At 46.2% G+C, this 23,438-nt stretch overlaps 1 protein-coding gene across 1 annotated transcript in view; it reads right to left on the reverse strand.

The window, feature by feature from the left end:
* The window catches only part of MYO1H (myosin IH), a 36,015-nt gene extending 24,783 nt beyond the window's left edge, over positions 1–11,232 (reverse strand). The window contains exons 1-7 of the mRNA XM_053927724.1: positions 11,074–11,232; positions 8,726–8,841; positions 7,183–7,381; positions 6,200–6,280; positions 3,648–3,827; positions 1,192–1,290; positions 21–134 (exon numbers count right to left, since the gene is read on the reverse strand). Coding sequence (XP_053783699.1) covers positions 21–134; positions 1,192–1,290; positions 3,648–3,827; positions 6,200–6,280; positions 7,183–7,381; positions 8,726–8,841; positions 11,074–11,199 — 915 coding nt within the window. The 5' untranslated portion in view covers positions 11,200–11,232. The remainder of the gene's footprint in view (positions 1–20; positions 135–1,191; positions 1,291–3,647; positions 3,828–6,199; positions 6,281–7,182; positions 7,382–8,725; positions 8,842–11,073) is intronic.
* Between the last annotated feature and the right edge of the window lie 12,206 nt (positions 11,233–23,438).

The following is a 23,438-nucleotide window of genomic DNA, read 5'->3' on the forward strand; positions in this document are numbered from 1 at the left end:
CCTCCGAGAGTGAACGTCACCTTGGCGATCCACTTGATCTCGTGGATGACGGGGATGGTCGCACGGCCTTGGTGGTTCTCTTTAAAACAAATGTTCCCCAGGTGCAGGACGCTGGCAATGATTCCAAAGAGATTCTAGGAACGAGGGAGTGGTGAGGAGGACACGGGGAGAAGACGGCAGCTGCCTAACTGATACATATCATCTGGGCGGGGGCGGGGGGGGGGGGGGGCACCCGAGGGAAGACCACCCTCCACTCCCAGCCCTGAGCTCACAGATCTGAATTTCTCTCATTCGCTACAGATACTAGGGCTGCGGGGTGGGGGGAGAACCTCAGTGGAAGGGGTGGGGGAAGACGTCTCACTCAATCTCCTGCGCAGGGCACTCTTATTGTTGTATCGCCCCCCCACCCAATGAACCATTCAATGTTCAAACGCCATGGTCCCAGCTGCACGTATATATGTGTGTGTGTATATATACATGACTCATACTGTCCTAGAAAGAACAGTAGTCTAGTAATAAAAAGACCAAAAGAAGTAAAAACAATGTTTACAATCCTACAATTTGTTCCAGTTTACTTCAAAATAGAAGAGTAAATAATTCTACAAGAATTCATTATCTTTAAGATTCCGGGACATTGGACTTGAGCGGAAGAAGAAACCACCTCCCTCCTTTCACACAACACTGGGAAAACTTAGGGCTGCCAGAAAAATGCGGAGCACCCGGTTAACATTTGCATTTCAAATAAGCAACCATGAATGTTTTAGTGGAAATTAGTCCTGTGCCATGTTGGGATATACTTATACTAAAAAAAAAAAAATCAGTCATTGCTTATTTGAAATTAAGATATAACTAGGCACCCTGCATTTTTATTGGCTGAATCTAGCAACTCCATCACACCATCACCAAGAGACCAGGATTAGCCCAGAAGTTGGTTGGACACTGTCCCGCAAACCAAAGGGTCACAGGTTCAATTCCTGGTTGGGGCACAGGCCTAGGCTGCAGGTTTGGTCCCCGGTCTGGGCACATATGAAAGGAAACCAATCGATGTTTCTCTCCCTCTCTTTCTCCCTCCCTTCCCCTCTCTCAGATGAATAAGTGAATTCCTTGAACACACAACAAAACAAAGCAAAACACTAAGATGGTCCGCTCAAGCCCAGACCTCACCGGCACTCCTGCCCTCAGGACCCATACCTCCAGGTCATCTTCCGTGAAATCGATGACAGAAAAGGCACTGGAAACCGTGTGCCAGTCGTTCTTGTCATTAATAGATGACTCGTTGGCACTGTGACCCTGCCGACAAAAATTGGGTTGCTACTGGCACTGTTGTAGGACAGTGAGTCATGGGAATTCCTAATCCCAAGTGAAAATGGTTTTCTCCACGGACATGCAAGAGCCAGTTGTATATAATGTTCTGAATGGTGAAAAAATACATTTTACTCTGATCATCTGGCCTAGGATGATTTGCCAACTGTCGCTTTATTCAAATTTATTTGGAAGTTTATTTAAAAAGCTCTGTCCTGGGAACACTTTCAAAATTACATATTAGTGGTATATCTTCTTGTCTATTTCTAAAAAGATATTTTCTTGCCATTTTTGCTTTAAGAAATTGAAGACACATCTCAGTAAGTATCTGCTGAAACACAGAGGGAAATGACAGCTTGAATTCAGAAAACAATCTCCGATGGATGCACTTAGCAACCACCAGCCAAAACTTGATGCAAGGGGACCGGCCTCAAGGAGAGTTTGGCGTTTGGAGAGAAACACAGACTGTGGGAAAATGATCACAGCAGAAGAGCGATGAGACCTTACCCACCAACTCTAGAAGCTGTCTTCGAAATAAGTGTCAGACCAACCAACGTCACAATTTAAAGAGAAGATATTCAAGAGGAGGGTTTCTTGATCATTTCGGTTTTGGAGAGTGGGGTATTCTTCGTTTCCTGGTTATCTGAAGATTCGTTTGCTTAAACGATTTCCTTGTTGCAAAGGGAACTGGCTAGTGTGAAATCTACAGGCCCCCAAATATCACTTCCCACACACCCTGCTGCCTCTGCTCTGTGCCCCCAAGGCCGGGGCCTGTGGAGTCAGTCCTTTGAGTGCACCTGGAGGTTTGGAAGCAATGCGAATAGACAGCAAAGTAAAGCCACAGAGTTTGCCAAAGTTACGTGAAATGAATCAAAATTATGCAAACTCTTGAACCGTCAAAGCCGCTGTGGCGTGTGGGGCTGGTCGAACTAACCTGGTCAGAAAAAATTTACAAGGATACAGCCAGACACTACATCCCCGAAGAGAATAACTGGGTTATCGAAGGTCGGGAGAAGCCCTTAGAAAAATGAACGAAACCCTTACATATTTCTAGAAATCGATCTTCTTCGATCACACTATGAAAAGCCAAATGTGATTCTATCACATAGCTTTGTTGGGAAAATTAGGTCCTCAAAAAAAAAAATAACTGTTTAATTTATTCTTTGTTCTAAGAATTCGTGCCAAGCTTGTTAAAAAGAGTGTAAGATTCTTTTATCCTCATTATTTAGGTTTATTTTTCCAGACACATTTCTATCATCTTTTCCTCCACCATTTACTATGAAGTGTTGCTTGTTTTGGAGATTCATTTTGTAAGAAGACCATGTTTACTTGCTCAAATGACGTCCCCCTATGCCTCCTGCCAAGTGACCTCCTCCGATCAAAGCCAGGCCCTGTAAGAGGATAAAAATCCAAAAATCTCGGGGCAAAAAGGTGCTAGTGATGTCAAATGCTGACAGGTGTTATGCATTCTGGGCATTCAGGCCTCCAGTGCTGGCTGGAAAAAAAATCAGTGCTGGGAAGTTAAATTCTGAGTCGGTTTTGTAACACCAGATCTCAGGACGGCTTATAGGAACGGCCTGGACTTTTGCTTTTAAGGGAGCACGTTCATTCTGCAGCTACCAGCTCTCAGAATGGAAGGCAGGAAGGCACGAGAAGTCATCTCCACACCAGATTTGGAGGCCCAACAATGCGGCATCAGTCTCCACCACACCTGGACCAGCAGTTCTCACCTGGCTGAGCGCTGGATCATCAGGGGGTTAATCTAATCACATTTGTAACCACGGGGCAGTGTCTGAAACACCCCTGATGTGCAGGTCCCACCCCAGGCCAATTAAATGTGAATCTCTGGGGGGGCAGAACCCAGGCATTTAAAGAGCTCCTTGGCCGCCCTGGCCGGGTGGCTCAGCTGCTGGGAGCATCATCCCCTACCACGTAAGGGTGTTGGTTTGATCCCGGTCGGGCATGTGGGGGAGGCGGCCAATCAATGTTTCTCTCTCACATCAATGGATGTCTGTCTCTCTCTCTCCGCCCCTCTTCACCTCTCTTTCTAAACATCAATGAATACATCATCCTTGGGTGAGGATTAAAAAAACCCTTTTTTAAAGCTCCTTGGGTGATTCTAATTACAGCCAGGGCTGAGAACCACTCGTCCAGACACTGGAGAGTTTGCTGAGAGGACTCCTGCCAGGTGCAAAAGGAGAGGTTTTGATAGGTGTCGAGAAACCAGTGGGCAGCACACCCCCAGAATGGGCTGAGCAAGTCCCCAGCACCTCCGACAGAGGCCCCGCCAACAGCCCTGACCCCCCTCCACGGGGCCACCAAAGCCGGGGGCTGGTCCTTCCAACCTGTGAGAGGTATCTGTACAGCTGCGGGTCTCGTTCCAATCCCAGGTAAGCGAGGAGCTCCTCTTCGCCACCTTCGAGAAGCTGGTAGAAGATGTGGAAGTTCCGCTCCCCCTGGTTCTGATAGACAACTCGAGACTTTTCTATCAAGTAACTGATGATGTGCCCTCCTATGGGGATGCCCTTGAAAACAGGACAAAAGGATGCGGCGACACAGCGACAACCAAGCCACCCCCTACTGCTGTCTCCCGGGGAACAGAAATGCTGAAGGTGAGTGACGTCGGACCGAGCACCCTTCTGGGGACCGTGCCGTTTTCCTTTCTGGGCTCTGTTTGAAAAGATCTTTGCCCCAAGGTCACGAGGGTGTTTGCTGGTTTGGTCTGGACGCGTGACTGTTTTACCTTCATGTTTAGGACTGGAACTGACCACTATTTAATTTCTGTATAGGAACCGAGGTAGGGGGTTGAAGGCCTTCTCATCCACATGAGTCTCCGATTGATTGGCACCGTTTACTAAAGAGACTATCCCTGCTGAACCGTTGTGGTGCTTTTGTCGTAAGTCAGCTGGCCTGTACATGGGGGGTTTCTGGACTCTATTCTGGCCCATTGCCCTGTTTGTATATCCTTGTGCCAATATCACACTGTCTTAATTATTATTTTTAACACTATGTCCCACAAAGGATTTGTATTCCAGAACATATATAGAACTCTCGCAAATCAACGAGGAGAAAAAAAACCAAAACAGCCCAATTAAACACGGGCAAAAGACTTTAACAACGACCAAAACTTCATGAATAATCAGGACGACACAAACTTAAATCACAGCAAGGAAGCACTGTACCCAAAATTGAAAGGACCGACATACCGATGACCAAAGCTTCGTCAGTAATCGGGAAGATACAAACTTAAGTCACAGCGAGCCCTGTCCCCCACCAGGATGCCTCCGACGGAAAGGACTGCCGTACCAAACGGTGGCAAAGGTGCGGAGCAACTGGGACCGTCACTAATTACTGTGGCATCGCTGGCAGGAACTCAGCGATGCCCCTGCTGGTATGTGCCCAACACAAACGCATGCCCACGTCTACGAAAGACGTGTGCGAGGGTGTCTGGGGTGCTGTTTGCAGTGGCCCCGAACTGGAAACAACCCAAAGGTCCATCAAAAGGAGAACAGCTAAAGGGTGACAAAGTCATACAATCAAAAATGAACTCAGCAGACAGAATGTACTATCTGATTCCTTTTCTGTGAAGCCCAAGAACCAGCAAAATTAATGTGACGATAGAAGTCGGAACAGTAATTGCCTTTGGGAAGGGGGATCTGTACTGTCAGAGAAGGGGGGCGCTCGACATTTTTATATTTTGACCTGAGTGGCAGTTACACAGGTAGAGACGTGCGTAAACATTCACTGAGTTGTAGCCATGTATCCTTCCCAGGATGCGTGTTAAATTTCAACATAAAGTTTAAAAATACACACAGCGATGAAGTTTTTTCAAAGTCTGAGCACCAGCCTCAGGAAAACCCGGAGACAGTCTGTCCCCGTCGCTACACTCAGTGCTCAGCTGGGTCCTGTTCTCCAGGCTGCATGTCACATTGTCACTTGGAATATACGTCCTCGAGAACTTGGTCTACCCTTTGCACTTGCATCAGCCCCATTGAAATCTGGGCAAAACACAGCCACGCTCACCCATGACCTACTGTCTCTGGCTACTGTCGTGTTACAGCAGCAGCGGAGGTGAGTGGATGCAGCGGAGACTGTCTGGCCCTATCGGAAAAGCTTGCCGGCCCACGTAACGACGTGCGCCTGAACAACGCACGGCTCACTTGGGAACGTTTTCAACCTCTGTAAGAAACGGCCTCACCCTGACCCACGGTCCCAAGACCCGTCCATGTGCAGCTGTCACTCATCCGCTCTCACTGCTGCACATCCCCTCGCTGCGGAAACACCCCACAATTAAACTAGCCGTTCTCCCATCGGCGGACATTCAGTCCTCGCCAGGGGTGATGGTTGTTTCCAGCGCTTTTGCCGCCAGGAACGGCGGTGCTGTGGGTGTGCTCACACGTCTACAGGACTAGCTCCAGGGGTGGAGCGCCCCCACCTTAGATTATGTGACTTCCACTTCACAACGCGACACAGCGTGGGGGGCAGAAGGAGGTTTGCAGCTGTGGGTACACGAAACACAGAGTTTACTCTTGTGTTGTTATTTATTAATTATTGTATTGCTATCCATACGAACAACTGCAACCCTCCTTTTGCCCCGCCCTGGATTTATTTTCCAAATGGGTTGCGCCAGTGTACCCTCAACCGGCTACGTGTGCAAGTTTCTATGGACCCACATCTTTGCCAGCACCTGGTATTCTCAGGCTTCTTATTTTCCACCCGTCTAAAAGGTATAAAATGGTATTTCATTGAGGTCTTTATTTGCATTTCCTTAAATGAGGACCGATCCTGGAGCTCTCAGCTATCTGAGCTTTTCTTCCCTGAAGGTGACCTGGATTGGGTTTCTGTCGCTGGCAAGTGAAGGGGTCCCCGCGAAGCAGTAGCAGGAGCTTCAGTGTACCTTAAAGTCAAACTGTATGTCCATGTACTTCCCAAATCGGCTGGAGTTGTCATTCCGGAGCGTTTTGGCATTTCCAAAAGCCTTGGAATACAAAGTGGGGGAGAAGGGAGGGGCTGAGCCAAATTGTCATTCACTGTCATTTAAACTCACTGTAGTCCTGACCCCAAATGACACGCACATTATAAAAGGACAGCAGGAGCGGGGAAGCCAGGGATGAAAGCTATACTTGACCCTCCAAGAAGAAGTCACTAAATACGGAGAACTTGCTGCCAACTTACTAGGGTTGGACCTAAAGAAAAAAAGGGGAAAATATCTTCTCTCTGGAATCCAATCCAGAAAGAGATTAGGAACGGCCTAAGGAGGGGTGTATGGACCCCTTGGCCCTTCCCTGGTGTTCTTGAAGGCAGAGTCGGCGGCCCCCTCAACAGACCCCTTCTTCTTACACCACAGATAAACTGTTCAGCCCAAAGGTCCCCTGGGAAAATTCCTTCAACCTTAAGTGTCTTTTACACAAAGAACAACAAAAACACGGGAGAAAATAACTTGTTCAAAATTATCCAGCAAGTCAGTGAATTGCAAGGGTAGAAATAACCATCCAAATGATTTTAATTAATAATAAAAACATGAACAAAAAACATGAGCATTATTTTAGTGCTTCTGAATTTTGTTGTGTGCTTTTAATGCATTCACCCTGTTTCATCCCCAAAGCCTGCTAAGAGGGAGGCACTATGAGTAGACCGAGTCCGCAGAGGGGAAAAACAGGCCCCAGGCTGGGAAAGGACTTGCTGAAGCTTGCTGGCACATGGCCGCCCGGGACTATCATCACTCCTGCTGGACTTCAAGGTCAGGCCCTTAACCGCAATACTACCCCGGAGACCCCTGTCTGAACTCCCAGACAGTGGCTGACCTGCCCAAACAGAGGACTCTTCTTACTCAGCGATCTTCCTGCAACTCCCCCTCACAGGCCCTGAAAGGTTGCTTACCTCCAGCACTGGATTGGAGAGCAGCAGTCTGTCCCGGGCTATTTCCAGGGAGTCGGTCATCGGGCAGGTCATGGCAAAATACTGGAGAATCTTCTTGGAGGCCTCCGTCTTCCCCGCCCCGCTCTCTCCAGAAATGAGGATGAGGTGGTTGGTTAGCTCCGAGCACATCATACGGTAAGCGTTGTCAGCTATGGCATAGCTGGAGAAGCGGAACGGAAGCGGTGGGCGTGGGGAGCGGTTGTAACGCTCCTGCCCCTGGCTCCACACTCACAAGGACAGACGGCAAAGCGCCCTGCCTCCAGGAAGCCACCCCCAGACTGTGGTACAAGGACAGTGAGCTCAGACGGAGATCAAACCCCGCACGACCTGGTCACGGATCACACAACGTGTACGCGACAGCGAAGCTCAAATAGTACAGGAGATCAGGTGGAGGACTGGAGCAGTCACAGAAATAACTTTTAACTTAAAAAACTTATTTTTTAAAATCTATCAGCATTTCTTCTAAAATAAGCCAGATACGAAATGACATCCCCAAGAGGTGTTCTATTAGTTGTAGATGGAAATAACATATTGTCCAAATATCAAATAATTCAACAGATATAATAAGATCTCACATTTTCTCTCAAAACCTAGGGAATTAGAAGTGTAGAGACAGGAAATCAAAAAGGATTTTAAAACCTCTGTGATGTCGTTAGGACAACAGTTATCCCTCAGGAAAACTCATAAGGGATTTATCTCCAAGATCAGAAACCAAAGCATGAAGGTCTCCCAGGTTTATAACCTTCGCATGCGCTGACTTTGCAAGCTAACTATTTCAGAAATCTCCGGTGGCAATGACGCAGAAAGGTTTATAAATGCCTTGGGAGGTGAAAAGATGAGTCACCAAGAAAAATGGAGGGAGAACATAAATATCAGCCCAGAAATCAACCAGGAAGGAGAATGGGAAGTTGAGCAAAACCCAAATCATACGGGAAATTGCTTATCTTAATGGATCTGCAGCCCTGGTAAGTTCCTACCAAGGGGCTTCTCCTTAGCTGCTGTGACACCAGGCACCAGGGGGATGCAGTGGCGGCAGCCCACTTCACAGAGAAGACGCCTCTCTAGCCACTCTTAGACTTCTCAGCAGTTTCAACAGATTCCACCTCTCATCGTATTTAAGCTGAGATTCGACGGTGATTTGCTATTGCTTCCTACTGTGTTTGTTCAAAGACTTATTTTGCAAGGCATGGAAGACTTATTTTACACGGCATCAGCAGTTTAAGTGAGATAGGGAACCTAATGAGTATGCATCAAGGATCTGGAAGGATGGATGGATGGATGGATGGATGGTTATATGGCTGGTTGAATGGATGGATGGGTGGATAGATGGGTGGATTCACGGATGAATGGATGAGTGGATGGATGAGGTGGTGAATGGATAGAAGGGCAGATGAATGCATGGGTGGGTGGGTAGGTGTAAATAAAGGAGAGAGGGAGGGGAAAAAGAGATGAAGGAAAGAAACAGGAAAACACCCCTGTTGGTGCCCCGATGGGTGCTACTTACACGTGTGGTGGCAGTTCAAAGAAGTTGACCCCTTGATAAAGTTCCATCTGGCTCAGGGTGTAGATGCCGAGCTCCTGGTACGGATTCACAGACACGAGCAGGGTGCCGATGTAAGTCTAGGGGAATGGACCAAAGCTCTAGCGAGGAATTCCGGGCTGCAAATGGCCACAGACAAAGACCGGCACATGCTATGACCCCCACGTGTTCATTCAGTGCAGGGGACATAACACCACGAAGACAGGCGTGGAGGGGTACATAAGCCACCAAGGGATCAAGACTGTTTCAACTAGAAATAAGTAAGAAAGATGTAAACAGAGTAATTAGAGAGTGAATGACTGAGGAAGGCCACTTTAGCTAGTGGGCTGGGGGAAGCCTTCTTTAAGGAGCTGACCTCCGAGCTGAGACCTGAAGGATGAGGAACAAAGTCTGGAAAAAGTCAGCAGGAAGGGCGTGGCAGGCTGGCTGCAAGGGAGGCCAGTGATGGAGGGGAGAATGGAAAAGGGCGAGAGGTGATGTTGGAGAGGGAGTGAGTTCAGATCGCACAGAGTAGGAGGCATTGGGGGGTTATTCCCAACGTAACGGATGGTGGAGACACTCTCTCCCAGCCAAAAAGAAGTACCTGCCCTGCCGCGTAAGTAAGATGAATGAATGACTTTAAGAGGGTAACACTGCGCCCTGATTCGGATTTTCCCCAGGTCCCTCTGGCCGTCGGAGGGGGGGGGGGAAGCAGGGTGAGGGCAGAGCAGCCTTCTAACCTGGGCCAGCGCTCCCACCACCAGCATTTACTCCCTAGATTTCAACGCTGGATTCTATTAATAGTCACGTTTTGCAAGTACTTCTATTTGTAATGTAACCACTAAAGCAAGCTTGCTTGGCATACAATTATGAATAAACAAAGCTCTAAGCTCCGTATAGAAAAGATACACATCTGGCTCCTTTGAAAATACACCAGGTACTTTCAGATTCTGGGTTCGTTGCTGCGTTTCATTTTGGGGCCTCAAATACTGGAGGCCCTCAGGCCCACATCAGATTTTGCTAAAATCAGTCCTACTATTGTTTCCAGTCTCTAGTACAAAGTCAGAAAACCAAAACAGATTATTTTGACTGAAGTTCTGCTTTGCTTCAATCAGCAGAAAGCTTCAGGAGCAGAAAGTAATTTCTGAAATGTATCTATTTGCACTGAAAATATTTCCTCATGATGATCCTCTCATCCCACTTTGCTTAAACATAAAAGCAATTTATATAGAAAGTTCATTCCCATGATTAAAAACACAGAGGCTGAGAAGCACCTTGCTTATGTCTTCCGGCAACCTTGGTTTCAACGTGTAGATTGAGTCACAGGCACCACTACAAACAAAACAGCTACAAGACAAATTTGCTTTCATTTTTTAGTATTTTAAAACTGCTTCTGATCATCTAATTTACTCGCAGCAAAGCTAATAAAATCTCTATAAAGTTAAACGCAACGATACCCCATCACTTATGGGCACACAGGGACACTGTAGAGTTTACCCTGAACGAATTTACCTGAAAATTGACCAATCAAATTAGGGCGAGGTGACCCTGGACTTAATAACAACCGGCCACCACTAGGGGCGACAGACCAGCCGGAGTTGCTCCTGACCCTTGAAGATTCAGGGGATGTGGTGGATCTCTCTCTTTTTGCCTCTCTGGTATCTGCGTCCCCTTCCTCCAACCAGTTCCTTTGAGGAACCCTCTTCTCCAGCTCTCAGTCCACATCACAGGGGCAGAAAAGCATTAGCCTCCCCCATCATCTCTAGGGGTTGGGGGGGGGGGGGAAGTATTTTGTCCAATCAGAATATTCCTCATTCCTAGCTATTGGGATTGGTTCAGAGATAGGCACATGACCCAACATGGGCCAATCAGAGCCAACCAATGTCTGTGACTCTGGGATGATTTGTTTTCTTCTTGGGAGCAACTGTAAGTTGATCTCAGCGTGGTTCTGCTGGCAGCTATTACATCACTTTGTAGAGAGTCTGCCCAAGAAGGAAACTGATGCAAAAGAAAGCAGAGAGGTGGAAAAAATCCAAGATGGAGAAAGAGTCAAGACATGACCGGAGACCCTAGATCTAGCCATAGACCTTAAAGTTACGTCGGTCGATAGACACCCCTTTGGTGCTAAGACCCGTTTCATATGGGTTTCTGTCTGTCACTGGCCGCCATGAAGGCCTCAACTTAAACGGGTCAAAGCGCATCGGGTAGTGGCTCCTCCACACCTCCCTCCACTGGGTAACCTAACAGAGCGATGCTCTTCACAGTCACCAAAGCTGTGAAGGCAGGGAGGGAACCGCCTCCGGAGGACAACACTGAGAAATGAGTTACGTTACATAGATGAGGTTCTCGCTGAAACGCTTGCGAAGATTGTCCAGAAATGCAGATTCGCTGGTGTACGCGTCCAACAGCACAAAATCCTGCACCCCGACCTTGTCCCTGGCGGTCAGCGCGCCTTCCATGTGCAGACGGATGTGCCTCCTCCGCACTTCCTCTTTCTGCAGGAAACAGAACAGGCTTCAGCAGCTCATTTATTCTGCTTTTTTGTTTTGTTTTGTTTTGCACATCTAATGTGGAAACAGCAAGATGCTAAGCCCTGGGGATGGTAGAGCCAAGATGGCGTTATGCTATCTTTATTAAGAGCTTGCTGGATGGCGAAGGATCTCCCGGGGTTACCAAGGCCAGAGCTGGTCTATGGTCACCAGGCAGAACAACTCCCCTGGGCACAGGCGAGCAAAGGGGGTCAGGTCACTGCTGGGCAGGGGACCTGGCGCTGTACCATTTGAGCTGGGAAGACCCTGGCAAACAGCTGTCCAGGACCCAGGCCACCTGAGGCTGGAGCTTGTGCAGACGGAGTGGGGTCACAGCCATAGCAAGAGGTCTGGAGTCTGTAATGTCTATTTTTGGGAGGACTGCAGCAAGGTAGTCACCAATGTCTGGTCACAGCAATGAGGTCTCCACAGGACGCTGTGCTCTGGGCCCACAGTTAGTGCATGCCCCTCCCACCCACCACTGTGCAGCTGAAAAGCAAGGGAAAGCAAAACATAGCAAAGGGAGCCAGGAAGAGAAACCTCCCACTACTGCAATGTCCCTCCAGCGCCCTCTACTACACTTCTCACATCAAGGAGAGATGCTTGGGGTTGGGGGCTTCATTATCACAGAGTAAGTACTGAAGGGTGGATTTGGACTTGAGAGAGGACAAATGAACCGTTGGCACATGCAGAAATGCAAAGGTTCTAGAATAGCTGAAACAACCTTGAAAAAGAAAAGCAAAGTTAGAGGACTCCCACTCCTTCACTTCAGGCGACCGAGAGTGTGTGTCAATTGATTTTTGACAACTGACAATTGTCAGAACAATTCAGTGTGGAAAGGGAAAATCTTTCCAATCGATAGTGCAAGAACAAGTAGATATCCATAAGGAAAAAAACACATTTCGACCCCTACCTCGCACGATACACGTACTATATATTAAACATATAACATATTACATATAGTAGTTTATATAGTAGTTATGTATAGTAAATTATACATAACACATAACTTTATATTATATGTGTATTGTATTATGTATAGTTAATACATATTAACTTGAGATGGATCTCAGACCTGAATGTAAATGCAAAATCTATATAAAGCTATTAGGAGAAAATGGGGCAAAATATCTTTGTACCCAGAGGAAGGCAAAGTTTTCTTATAACACAGGAAGAAACTATAAAAAAAAATAAAAGATTAGGCTTCATCAAATATATAACTTCTCATCAAAAGACACTTAAAAAAAACAGGCAATCCACAGGCTGGCAGAAAATATTCAGAAAATATATACCTGCAAAGGATTTGTATCCAGAATGAGAGACTCCTTCAGCTCAATAATAAAAAGTCAAAATCAATAAAAAAAATTGGGCAAAAAAACCTTGAATATTTCACAAAAGATAGATAAATGGTCAAGAAGCACATAGAAAAGAGCTCAGCATCATTAGTCATCAGGAAAATGTGAATTAAAGTCACAGCAAGGTACCACCAGAAGAGTTCAAGTGTAATAGACTGACATCATCAAATAGTAGCAAGGATGTGGAGCAGATGAATCTCTCATGCGTTGCCAGCAGGAACGCAGAGTGATCGAATCACTTCGGGAGAAAGTCTGGCAGTTTCTAATGAAGTTAACCATGTCTCTCCCCTTTGATCCAGCAATTCCATTCCTAGGTGTTTACATAGGACAAATGTAAACATATGCCCACAAAAAAAGGCTTAAACATAAAGGTTTACATCCATTTTATTCGTAGTGGCCCCAAACTGGAAACAATCCAGATTTCCATCCGCCGGAGAATGGATGTGGGCCATCTATACAATAGAACGGGTCCAGCGATAAAAAGAACTGACTGGAATGCACAGCGACACGGATGACTCTCACAGACATTATGCCGAGTGAAAGGACTCAGGCACAAAAGACCGCATGCCGTACGATTCCGTTAAACTGGGACAAGCAAAACTAATCTACAGTGAAAATCAGAACAATTGTTGCCTGGTTAGAGGGGATTGTCTGGCAAAGGACATTTTTTGGAGCGATGGAAACGTTCGCTACCTTGATAGGGCTGTGAGTTACACGGGTGTATCTATTTGTTGAGATGCTTGTTAAGATGGTGTGCACTTTGAGATGTATAAACTTTATTTTAAAAAGAACCCTAAAAGTAATCAGCTGGGGAGGGGATGGTGAGTGGGTGGAGGTATCAAGGAAAACAGAAAGGTGGGGTTGATTGCTGAAGCAGGGTATGGTAGGGATTTATTATACTATTCAGTTTACTTTGTATATAATTGAGATTTCCCACAGTAACTGTTTTTACAAACCAGAATGGCCACCAGGTGTCTCCCTACACTAGCCAAATGGAGCTAGAATAAACAATCACCTGCTCTCTAAGGTTGAAAACAATGCATTTAGATCAAACCATATTTTAGTGATGCCAAATACCCTCATTGTAAAGTTCTGTTTCGTTGTGTTTGGTTTTTATAAGAGAAGCAGTATGGCACAGTGATTGCACACAAGGACTTTGGCGCACAAGCCCGTGCAGGTTCAAATCCCACTTGTCTGTCTGTCTCTTCCTGGCGGTGCAACATTGGGAAAATCTCTCCATCTGTCTACGTCCCTGGCTCTGTTCCTTGTCTGTAAAATGGAATCCAATGAACCTACTTCCCAGGGTTGTTGGTTTGAACAGAACCATGGAAAGCACTTGGAACTGCGCCAGACACGTCAGCTCTGTAAGCAATTGATTCTGTCTTCATATTAATAATATGATCAGAAACTAGACTATAATAAAGCAAGAATCTATCAGTTAGTGGTCAACAAGACTCTACTGGTAATGGGCTGGAGTCCGAAATGGTATCTAGGGCTACACCCCCAGTGTCAGATCCCTGCAGGCGGAGGATGTAGAGATGAACAAAGCTGCCCCTCACCTGTGCTGGCGACTGCAGGGTAGCATGCTGGTGAGAGAGAGCGCCCTGCAGCCTAATGCGACTTGCAGCCCAAAGTGAGCTGACAAAGCCTCCTACATTAAGGAATGCAACAATGAAATCCTAAGAAACTTCAATAGATAAAGTTAAGGAAAGCAGAGCCTTCCTGATTAAAGGGAAGGTGAAAATCTCACCAGGCTGCCTTTGGACATGCGGAAGAGAGTCTGGGGACCCCCTCGGGCGTGAAGAGTTTGCAGACCGCCGAGCGATCCCTGGCTGAAGCTCCCCAAGCTCCATGATTTGCGTACTTCCTTTACACTTAGCATCCGATCTGCACGACCACCAGTACCGTTATTTACTCTGTGTATTTCTTCAGGTAGCGTGTGCCCCATGACTACATATAGTGAAATATTTTATTATGAAAAATATTCACATGCAAAAGCATTAAGTGCATAAGAAACCGAATGTACCCGTTACTCAGCTTCAAAAACACCAAGCTGTGGTGTCTCTTGTTCAGGTCTGCTCCCCTTGTCCCCGCACTGCACTCTTCAAGGTAAGTCACTAACACCCTATCACTTTATAAGTATTCAGTAGGTATCTCTTAAAGACAAGAGCCCTTTTTCAAATATATGTACACAACCCCCTTGCCATACATAGGGCACTTCACACTAATCCCTTGATGTTATCATACCAAATCAAATTTTCTCTAATTATAATACTTTCTGCATTTACTTCAATCACATCGGGACCCAAACAAGGCCTAGCCATTGCACTTAGCTGATGTCTCTCTCAAGTCTCTCTTGTTCTCTGAGTTCCCTCTCCTTTCCTTTCCCTTGGGATTTATTTGTTGAAGAAACTGAACCATCTGGCCTACAGAGTTTCCCACAGTCTAGATTCTGACTGCATTCTTACGGGGTCATTTCACGTGTTCTTCTTTCTCCTGGATTTCCTGAGAATTAGTAAACGCATGTGGCCGGTGGCTGCTGCACTGGACAGTGTAGCGACGCTTGCGTGACCTCAGGAGGCCGTACTGGAGTGCCGGCCCACAAGCTTGATTCAGCTGCGAATGATTTAAATCCTTTGAAATTCCAGATCCTTTCTACAGCCCAGGCCGTGGTCAATTTTGGTAAATGTTCTGTGTGTGTTTGAGGCAAAATGTAAACCCTGCCACTGTTGGGTGCAAGGTTTTACTTGGCTTAGTTCATTGTGTCGTCTACATTTTCAACGTCCTACTGATTTTTTGTTTCCGCCGTTGCTGCCTGTCAGTTTCTGAGAGGCTAGTTTAAGATCTTCCACTGTGAAACTGTCGTAAAATAATTACAGCACCATACGTACATACGGCCGGGCTCTCTGCAACTTAAAAAGGAATGAGGAGATGTTGCTATAAACAACTCTGAAGTCACGTCCAGGACGGATTTCCCAGGAAAAAGACAAGGTGGAAAATTGTATGTAGAGTGTGCAAATGTTTGTCTAAAAAGGAAGGAAACACATCTCTGTGTATATGCTTATATTTAAGAAATGAAACAGTTTTAGCCTTTTAGCCATTTTTAAATGGCTATTTATAGAACGAAGAAGGGAGTAGGGCAGAAAGGACAGAAATGAAGCTAGTAGTTCTTTGAAGATGCCTTAGTTTGTTCTTTAAAACCATTAAATATTTTGCAACGTTATAAAATAAAATTGAAAATGTAATCCCCACAGACAAGGAGTAAAATGAAAGAAATGTGTATCTAGTCGCTGGTATAGCCACACACAGATCGACTATTTTAAGAAGCCCCCAAACACAATAATGTGCCTACACTATACCACGCAGGTGAAGTACACGCTGAAGACAAATAATTCGAAAATTTCAAGCTATGTTCGACAATCATGTTGGTGACAGCATTGGAATTGCTACTTGGAAACTATCGTGTGTGTAGTGTGGAATTAAGCCAATAAAAAAATTGATTGTGTTATTGAACTGGAGTTTTTGGATAGGAGGAGAAGGAAGAGGTAAGAAAAATAAGGTTAAGTATAAACCCCTTAGTTATGTATTTGAATTGATAGAGCAGAATAAACTCATGGTGTATGTTGTTTAAAGACTACCTTCTCGCTACCTTTACAATCAAGAACAAGGCAAGCGTGCCCACTCTCCCCACTCCTACTCCACGTAGTAGTGGAGGTTCTAGCCAGAACCATAAGGCAACAGAAAGGAAGAGAAGGCCTCAGGGTTGGAAAGGAAGAAGTACGATTGGTCCTATCTGCAGCTGACGTGACTTTACACAGAGAAAATCTCAGACCCCCCCCCAAAACTGTTAGATCTAATCAACACAGTAAGTAAAGTGGCAGAGTACAAAGTAAAGTCGGCAGCATTTCTATACATTAACAACAAATTATCTGGAAAAAGAATAAAGAAAATGATTCCATAGAACATACTTTCTTGAGCTCTCAACCAAAAATAGGCTTAGAAACCGCAACCAACCCGGTAGTAACAAGCGCCCCTAGTGTTGCACCGTGGTATCTACCCCCTTTCCACTGAAAGAAAGCAGGGCCCACTGGCAGACCCAAGGTCGAGGCTGAGAATGTCTACGACAAGCCCAGACAGCTTGGAATCCTGGTCAGGAAGGAAGCTATCAAAGACTATGAAACTCCTGTCAATAGGACTCAAGATCCTCACTTAATAGGGTCCCACTGGCCAAAAAACGGGATAGTTCCAGTATCAGTAAGGATAATAATTGCCACGGAATAAAGCACATCAAATGTATTTAAACCTAGGAGCTCACTATGAAATTACAAACTCATTGTCACCTGTAGAGGGCACTGCGGAAACAACTCTGGTAAATCGAGCACACGGCCTGCCTTTCCTTTCCAAACGCTGTCTCAGGGCCACCAAGCAGTTGTTAAGGAAAGTTTCCCTTTACAGAAAGGTCCCAGCTAATGTGAAGAAAGAATGATGGAACTGGAATATTACCATTTTTGCAAACTCCTGAGAAAATGTGTATAAGGACATTGACATTTTGAAAAGACAGCCAGACCTCTGTGTCTCCTGCTGGAAGTACAAGGTCTGTCCAAAAGGTATCCAGCCACGTACTATGAAAAATAGAGACATTTATGGAAGAAGATACAAGAAACATTGTATATAGGACAATGACACCCCTTTGAGTCCCCTTCAAAGGAGGCACCTTGGGACCTCACACAGTTCTTCCAGTCGCCATCAGCTGCCCCGTTGTATTTTCCTGAATCTCATCGATGGTCTGAAATCTCTTCCCTTTCAAAGGTGGTTTTAGTTTTGGGAAAAGCCAGAAGTCACAGGGTGCCAAATCTGGGCTGAGGGAAGGCAGCAGATGAGTGTTTCTCCCTCACATGGATGTTTCTCTCTCTCTCCTCCTCCTCCCTCCCTTCCTCCCTCCTTCTCTAAAATCAATAAACATATCCCCGGGTGAGGATTGAAAAACAGAAAGTGGTGATCTCCGTTTGTTTCTCCTCTAACACAGAATCCTGCCGCTGTCTCATGCCTAAAGCTTTAAAACCAGCGAGGATCCTAGGCTGACTGGTGAGCAGGACCCACTCTGTCAGCGCCTCCAATTCACAGATGAGAAATGCTTATCTGTCTTTTTTTCCTTAGTACAATACTTCAATATGATTATTCCTGTGGAAAAAAAGCAAGACTGTGGATATTTTTAGTGACAGTTCACACATCTTCCATGAGGACCAAAGAGTCTTCTTCCAGGGAACAAACACATTCACCCTCTAGCCCATGAAGGAGGACAACCGAAAATTCAGACAACTACAACTTCCAGAAAACCTTAGCCTACAAGCATCAGCAAATCACAGCTATTCTTGTGTCCAGGTCCCTAACATTATTAGTGAGGGGAGCGAGTGAGACAGAGAGAGAGGGAGACCTTTGCTATGGAGGCTGTCTAATTGGCAACAAACCAGCCTTGAACTCTGAAGCCGACACCTCCACACTGATTCCAGAGGCACAGAAACACCCATTTGTCTCATCGTAAACTGATTAGAGCCGGCACACAAACCCACGGGTCTCAGTCCTTAGTGAGACACTCAAACCCCAGCAGTGTTCCCAATAACATTCCCTGGCAAAGGTGACATTCGAAATTCTCTGCACTCTCACATTAACATACATACATCCAGACCACCACCCCCCACACACACACAAAAATGAAGTTCAGCCAAGAGAAAGCGCCAGCCTTGCGTTCCTGGGACCCCTTGATCACTTGTAAGAAAGAAACAGGGTCCAGGAGTCTGGTAAAGGCTGACCCTCCGGCCGCCGGGACGGCACAGAGGTTGGGGGGAGCCGCTTCACCTTCCCAAATCAAAAGGGGGCAAAGTGAGTGAGAAAATCTCCCGAGCCCAAACACTTCTTTAAACCCCGCACCTCGAAATACTGCATGTGTCTCATGGCTGCCATCTTGAAAAACATTAGTTTGCCAAAGGCGGCCTTTGAGTCCCGCTGGGGATGGGAGCGCTTGCAGACGGCCCATTGAATCGGGGCGGCACAAAGGCCTTTTTGCCACAATCCCGGTGCTTGTGAAGGACAACATTTTTGTGCCCAAAATAAAACACTTTAATGCGGTACAATCCATTACACATATAGTCCTCCATTTCCTTTCAGTAATTATTCATTAGAAAACATTTAACGTCACTGTGGATTTCACACTGGGCAGTCTGGACACAAAGAACAAGAGATGGCCCATTTATAAGGGGCCGGGGGCCCTCTTTTCTAATCTGAGAAACTCCGCGGAGGTGGGGCCCGAGGCACACAACAGGCCGGCTAAATTGTGCGGTTAACGGTCAAAGCCCCCCTGCCTACTTTGACACTCATTTAAAGATGACAGGGAACAAAAGAGATTTGTTCTGTGCAAGCCTTTCTTGTTACGCGGTCTCCGTTGGCTCCGCACATGAAACCGCCGGCGGATTTTACCCCACCTGCCACCTCCCTCCCGCCTTCCTCCACCCTCTCTGCTGCTGCTCTCTGCTGCTCGGCTTGTTCCCACTTTAACACAAAGAGACAGGTAAAGAATATCGTGAACAGCGGTCCATTCAGCATGTCAGCTTTCATAATACAATTGCTTGTCAGGTTCCCTGTGAGCTAGGAGGAATCTCAGACGTCTGGGTTCAGGCCAGAAATCCAGCCCGCAGTTCGGTTAGTCCTCGGGGCGGCTCTCCAGCCACCTCCCGCCCTCCTGGAGCAAAAGGCCACCTCTAGGGCACAGACACCAAAAGCCACCCTGAATAGCAACAGTTTGAAACTTGTGCTACATCAGCAAGGGACCACATGCCGACTCCCATTGGGCTCCGTGCACATTCCTTTACTGCCCACAAGCTGAAATTTAGCTACAAACTCAGACCCAAAGTCCTGGAAGCCTATTAGCAGGAAAGGTTGGGAAACAGTTCTTCTACAGCCATTTTTGAAGACATTCTCAACAGGGTAAAATATGGTAGTTTAACACCAGAGCTCCTTCCTTACTGCGGTGGGGGGACAACGTTTGTGAAAGCCTGGCCAGATTATCTGACGCAAGTCATCGGCTGAAACACATTCAGGCTTACACACTTCTGGTGTGGTGTCTGGTTTGCACACTGTGTAATGCAGAGCACACACACCCCCTAGGTGCTTCCAGAACACCCTGGTTTAAAAACAACCAAACCAGCCAGTGATCACAAATAGGCGCTGGCTTGCATGGATTCTCAGAAAGGGCCCCTGGGTCACCGTGCTGTTACCGCCGTGACGGCAATCCTGACACGTGCTCGCACACCTGCGCCTGAGGACCGCTGCAGTGTGTCCCAGGGCCAAGGGCAGAAGGTGCAGGGTGACGTCAGTGGGTCCTCAGGCAGAGAACACAATTCATAACGAAGCCAGGGGTAGAAGCTCAGCCAGTGGTCAACAAGATTCTAAAACCAAAAGTTTTGTTTTTTTTATCCCCATCGGAACCCATGATTATTGATTTTTAGAGCTAAGGGAAGGGAAGGAGAAAGAGAGAGAGAGAGAAGCATCGATGCGAGAGAGAGAGAGAGAGAGAGAGAGAGAGAGAGAGAGAGAGAAATGTGCCCTGACTGGGAATCGAACCTACCACTTCTCAGTTTGTGGGATGATGCCCAACCAACTGAGCCACACCAGCCAGGGCTAAAAGCAGAACAGTTTTGATGTTCTATGTCACAGAAGAGCAAGCGATGGCCCTGCATGTTTTGCTACAAGGAAAAACATTTTTAAATATTAGATTAATGTTAATATATAATTAACACACGATTTGTGTTATTATGATTCTATATTATAACATTATATTAATATTATTTTGTGGCATGCAAAAATCATATTGATATTTGTGTCCATAAATACTTACTGGCCCCCAGGTGTGCCAGTAACGTGTGTCTCATTTACGTGTGTCTGTGGCTGCTCTCCCACCGCCGCAGGGATGGATGGGTAGTTGCAACAGAGGCCTCAGGGCCCACAAAACCTAAAAGACTCACACCACCTGGACCTCCACAGAAAAGGTCTGCTGACCCCATGCTACATCCTGTTTAGCACCTACTTCTCTTTTCTTTGGGCCCCGACTCCTGGTCAGTGTTACTCAAGACCCTCCTGCACCCAAGAAATGCACAACGGAAATTCAAATATAACCCTTTCCAAGGAAATGCCCAATGGTGTATGATGCACCCCTTGAATTTGAAGTCGGGATACTTCTCCATTAAGATTGCCTTCATTCCAGCATCGTTAAGTGTTGACAAACAAGGTCATTCCCTTTCCAGACCCACGTCTGCTTCCCTGCTCACCAGACACGAGCCCAAACTGAACTGTGTGAACAGCAGGCAGCAGTTTCTCCTGCAGAGCTTCACCAGTGTTTGCTCCACAGACAGACAGACAGACACGTCTGGCTCTCCAGGAAAGCCCTTCTCAAGGTGCCGTCCCCAGTTCTGGGGGACAGTGCTCGGGGGCAGCTCCAATTTAAACCAAACGTACCTCAGGCAAGGAAGCGTGGCCTGATTACTTTGATTTAAGGGGTCTCAGCTGTGGAACTGACAAGGCTCGAACTTGAACTACGCGAGCACGATCACATTGCAAGTTTTTAAGTGTCTGATTTGCCCAACGATGACAGCTCGGTACTCGCGCGGAGGGACTATCTTTTCATTTAACGACAGCAAGACCGCTGGGTTTTATTATCCGCCTGCAGCCTCTTAATCACTGCTGCATGAGTGTAATTATGAGTATCAGCTGACAGAATGATGCTTCTAAACGACCTCAGGGATTAGATGGCCTCCTGATAAGAGTTAGAGCCGTTCAGGAAGGCTTGCAAAAATCATAGTGATATTTGTGTCCATAAATACTTACTGGCTCCCAGCTGTGCCAGTAAGGAAGGCTTAAATGCCCCGTGGGAGTTGCAGGTGGAGAAAAAAATTTACAGTTACACGGTCATACTTTTCAGCATAAGGAGGGACTAAAAACTATTAAATGCAAGGCCTAGATGTCCCTCACTGCTTCCCAACAATAAATACGTTACATAAATAAATGTTAGGACAAAAGACCTTAGGACGTTTGCAGCCTTTGCCCCAATACAGATTTTTTAAAACTGCAATATAATGGGCCCTGTAACATTATGTTACTTTCGGGTGCACAGCATGACGATTCCATTTTTACGTATGTCGTGAAATGATCGCCACAGTAAGTCTAGTTAACAACCCTCACCACACATCATTACGAATTTCTTTTTCTTGTGGTGAGAACTTTTAAGATCTACTCTCTTAGCAACTTTCGAATATACAGAACAATATTATTAACTACAGTCACCAAGCTGTCCACAACGGACCCAGAATTTATTCATTTTATCAACAGGATTTTGTACCTTTGGAGCCCCTTCACTCAATTTGCCCAATCTCTACCCCGCCCCACCCCCTCCCCTCACAACCGCCAATCAACCTGTCCTCTACATTTACCAGTTCAGTCACGAGGATTATTTTTAGGTTCCTGTATAAGATCATACAGTTTTGTCTTTCTCCATGCCTATGGCTCTTTAAAATGGTATCACTTCTTTTTTTTTTTTTTTTTGACTGATTTTAAACGGATTAGCCCTGGATGGGTGGCTCAGTTGGTTGGAGCACTGTCTTATAACCAAAAGGTTGTGGGTTCAATCCCCGGTCAGGGCATATACCTAAGTTGTGGGTTCGATGCCCGGTTGGGGTGTATATGGGAGGTAACCAATCAATGTTTCTCTCTCACATTGATTTTTTTCTCTCTCTCCACCCCTGCCACTTCCTCTCTCTCTAAAATCAAACATATCCTTGGGTGAGGATGTGTAAAAAAAATAATAATAAGCCATACCAAAATCAATTGCAAAATTAAAAATGAAGGTATTGGAAATGAGATCCAAGAGGCAGCTTATCTAGTCCAATTATGCTCTGAACCCAACATACATATGACTCGAAAGTCACTTCACCTATATTTAGTAAAACTGCCTCCTCACCGAACATGAAAATGAGTCTATTAAAGGCTTAATGAGCTTAATTAACTAGCACTTAAGACACTCAGGGTAAAAATAATTACTCTCAACTATGGGGGTTGTTCCATGAATCCACAGGCGAGAAAAGCTGGCACAAGCCCACACACCCATCACGGCAACATCACACGTCCCGGCACAAATCCTGTGCCACAGCTATGCAAGATGTAACCTTGGACCACTGCTTAGTGCAAACTGCTTAGTGACCACGGGGTGAAGGGTAATGGGACCTGTCCGTACGATTTTTGCAGCTCTTTGAGTCTACACTTATGTTAAACTAAAGCATTTTAAATTACCTATTGCATTTTGACTCTTTGACGTGTTCTAAAGTCACAAAAATAGATAAAGCCATGAAAATACGTTGGAACTACAGCAGAGGACTTATTTGGAACCTGGCGGGAGCCAGCCTCTGTAGCACTGAACATGGGTACACATCAGGGGTTTCTTCCTCGTTACCCACAAGGGGAGCTTTCTGATTTTGACCGAGACCCTGCCATCCGACTAACTTGGAGAAAAGAGGCAATGCCCAGAGGATCCGCATAAGTGGGCTTTTGAATGGACCCCTCCTCCCCCCCCCCCCCCCGGACTGTCTGCCAACACGTGGGTGACGCCCAGTCAAGTGGCGGGAAGCACTCAGTTCACATCAGCATCCTTATCTGTGCGGCTTTCAGTCTTCATTTCTCTTCTGTCCTCAAACCCAGCTCCCTCTGAAGGTCATTTCTAAATGGCTCCATCTCTGATATTTCCAAATAGGGGTTTTAAAAAAGCTTTTTATC

Source organism: Desmodus rotundus, chromosome 7 (assembly GCF_022682495.2).
Source record: "Desmodus rotundus isolate HL8 chromosome 7, HLdesRot8A.1, whole genome shotgun sequence".
In the NCBI taxonomy this organism is placed as follows: domain Eukaryota; kingdom Metazoa; phylum Chordata; class Mammalia; order Chiroptera; family Phyllostomidae; genus Desmodus; species Desmodus rotundus.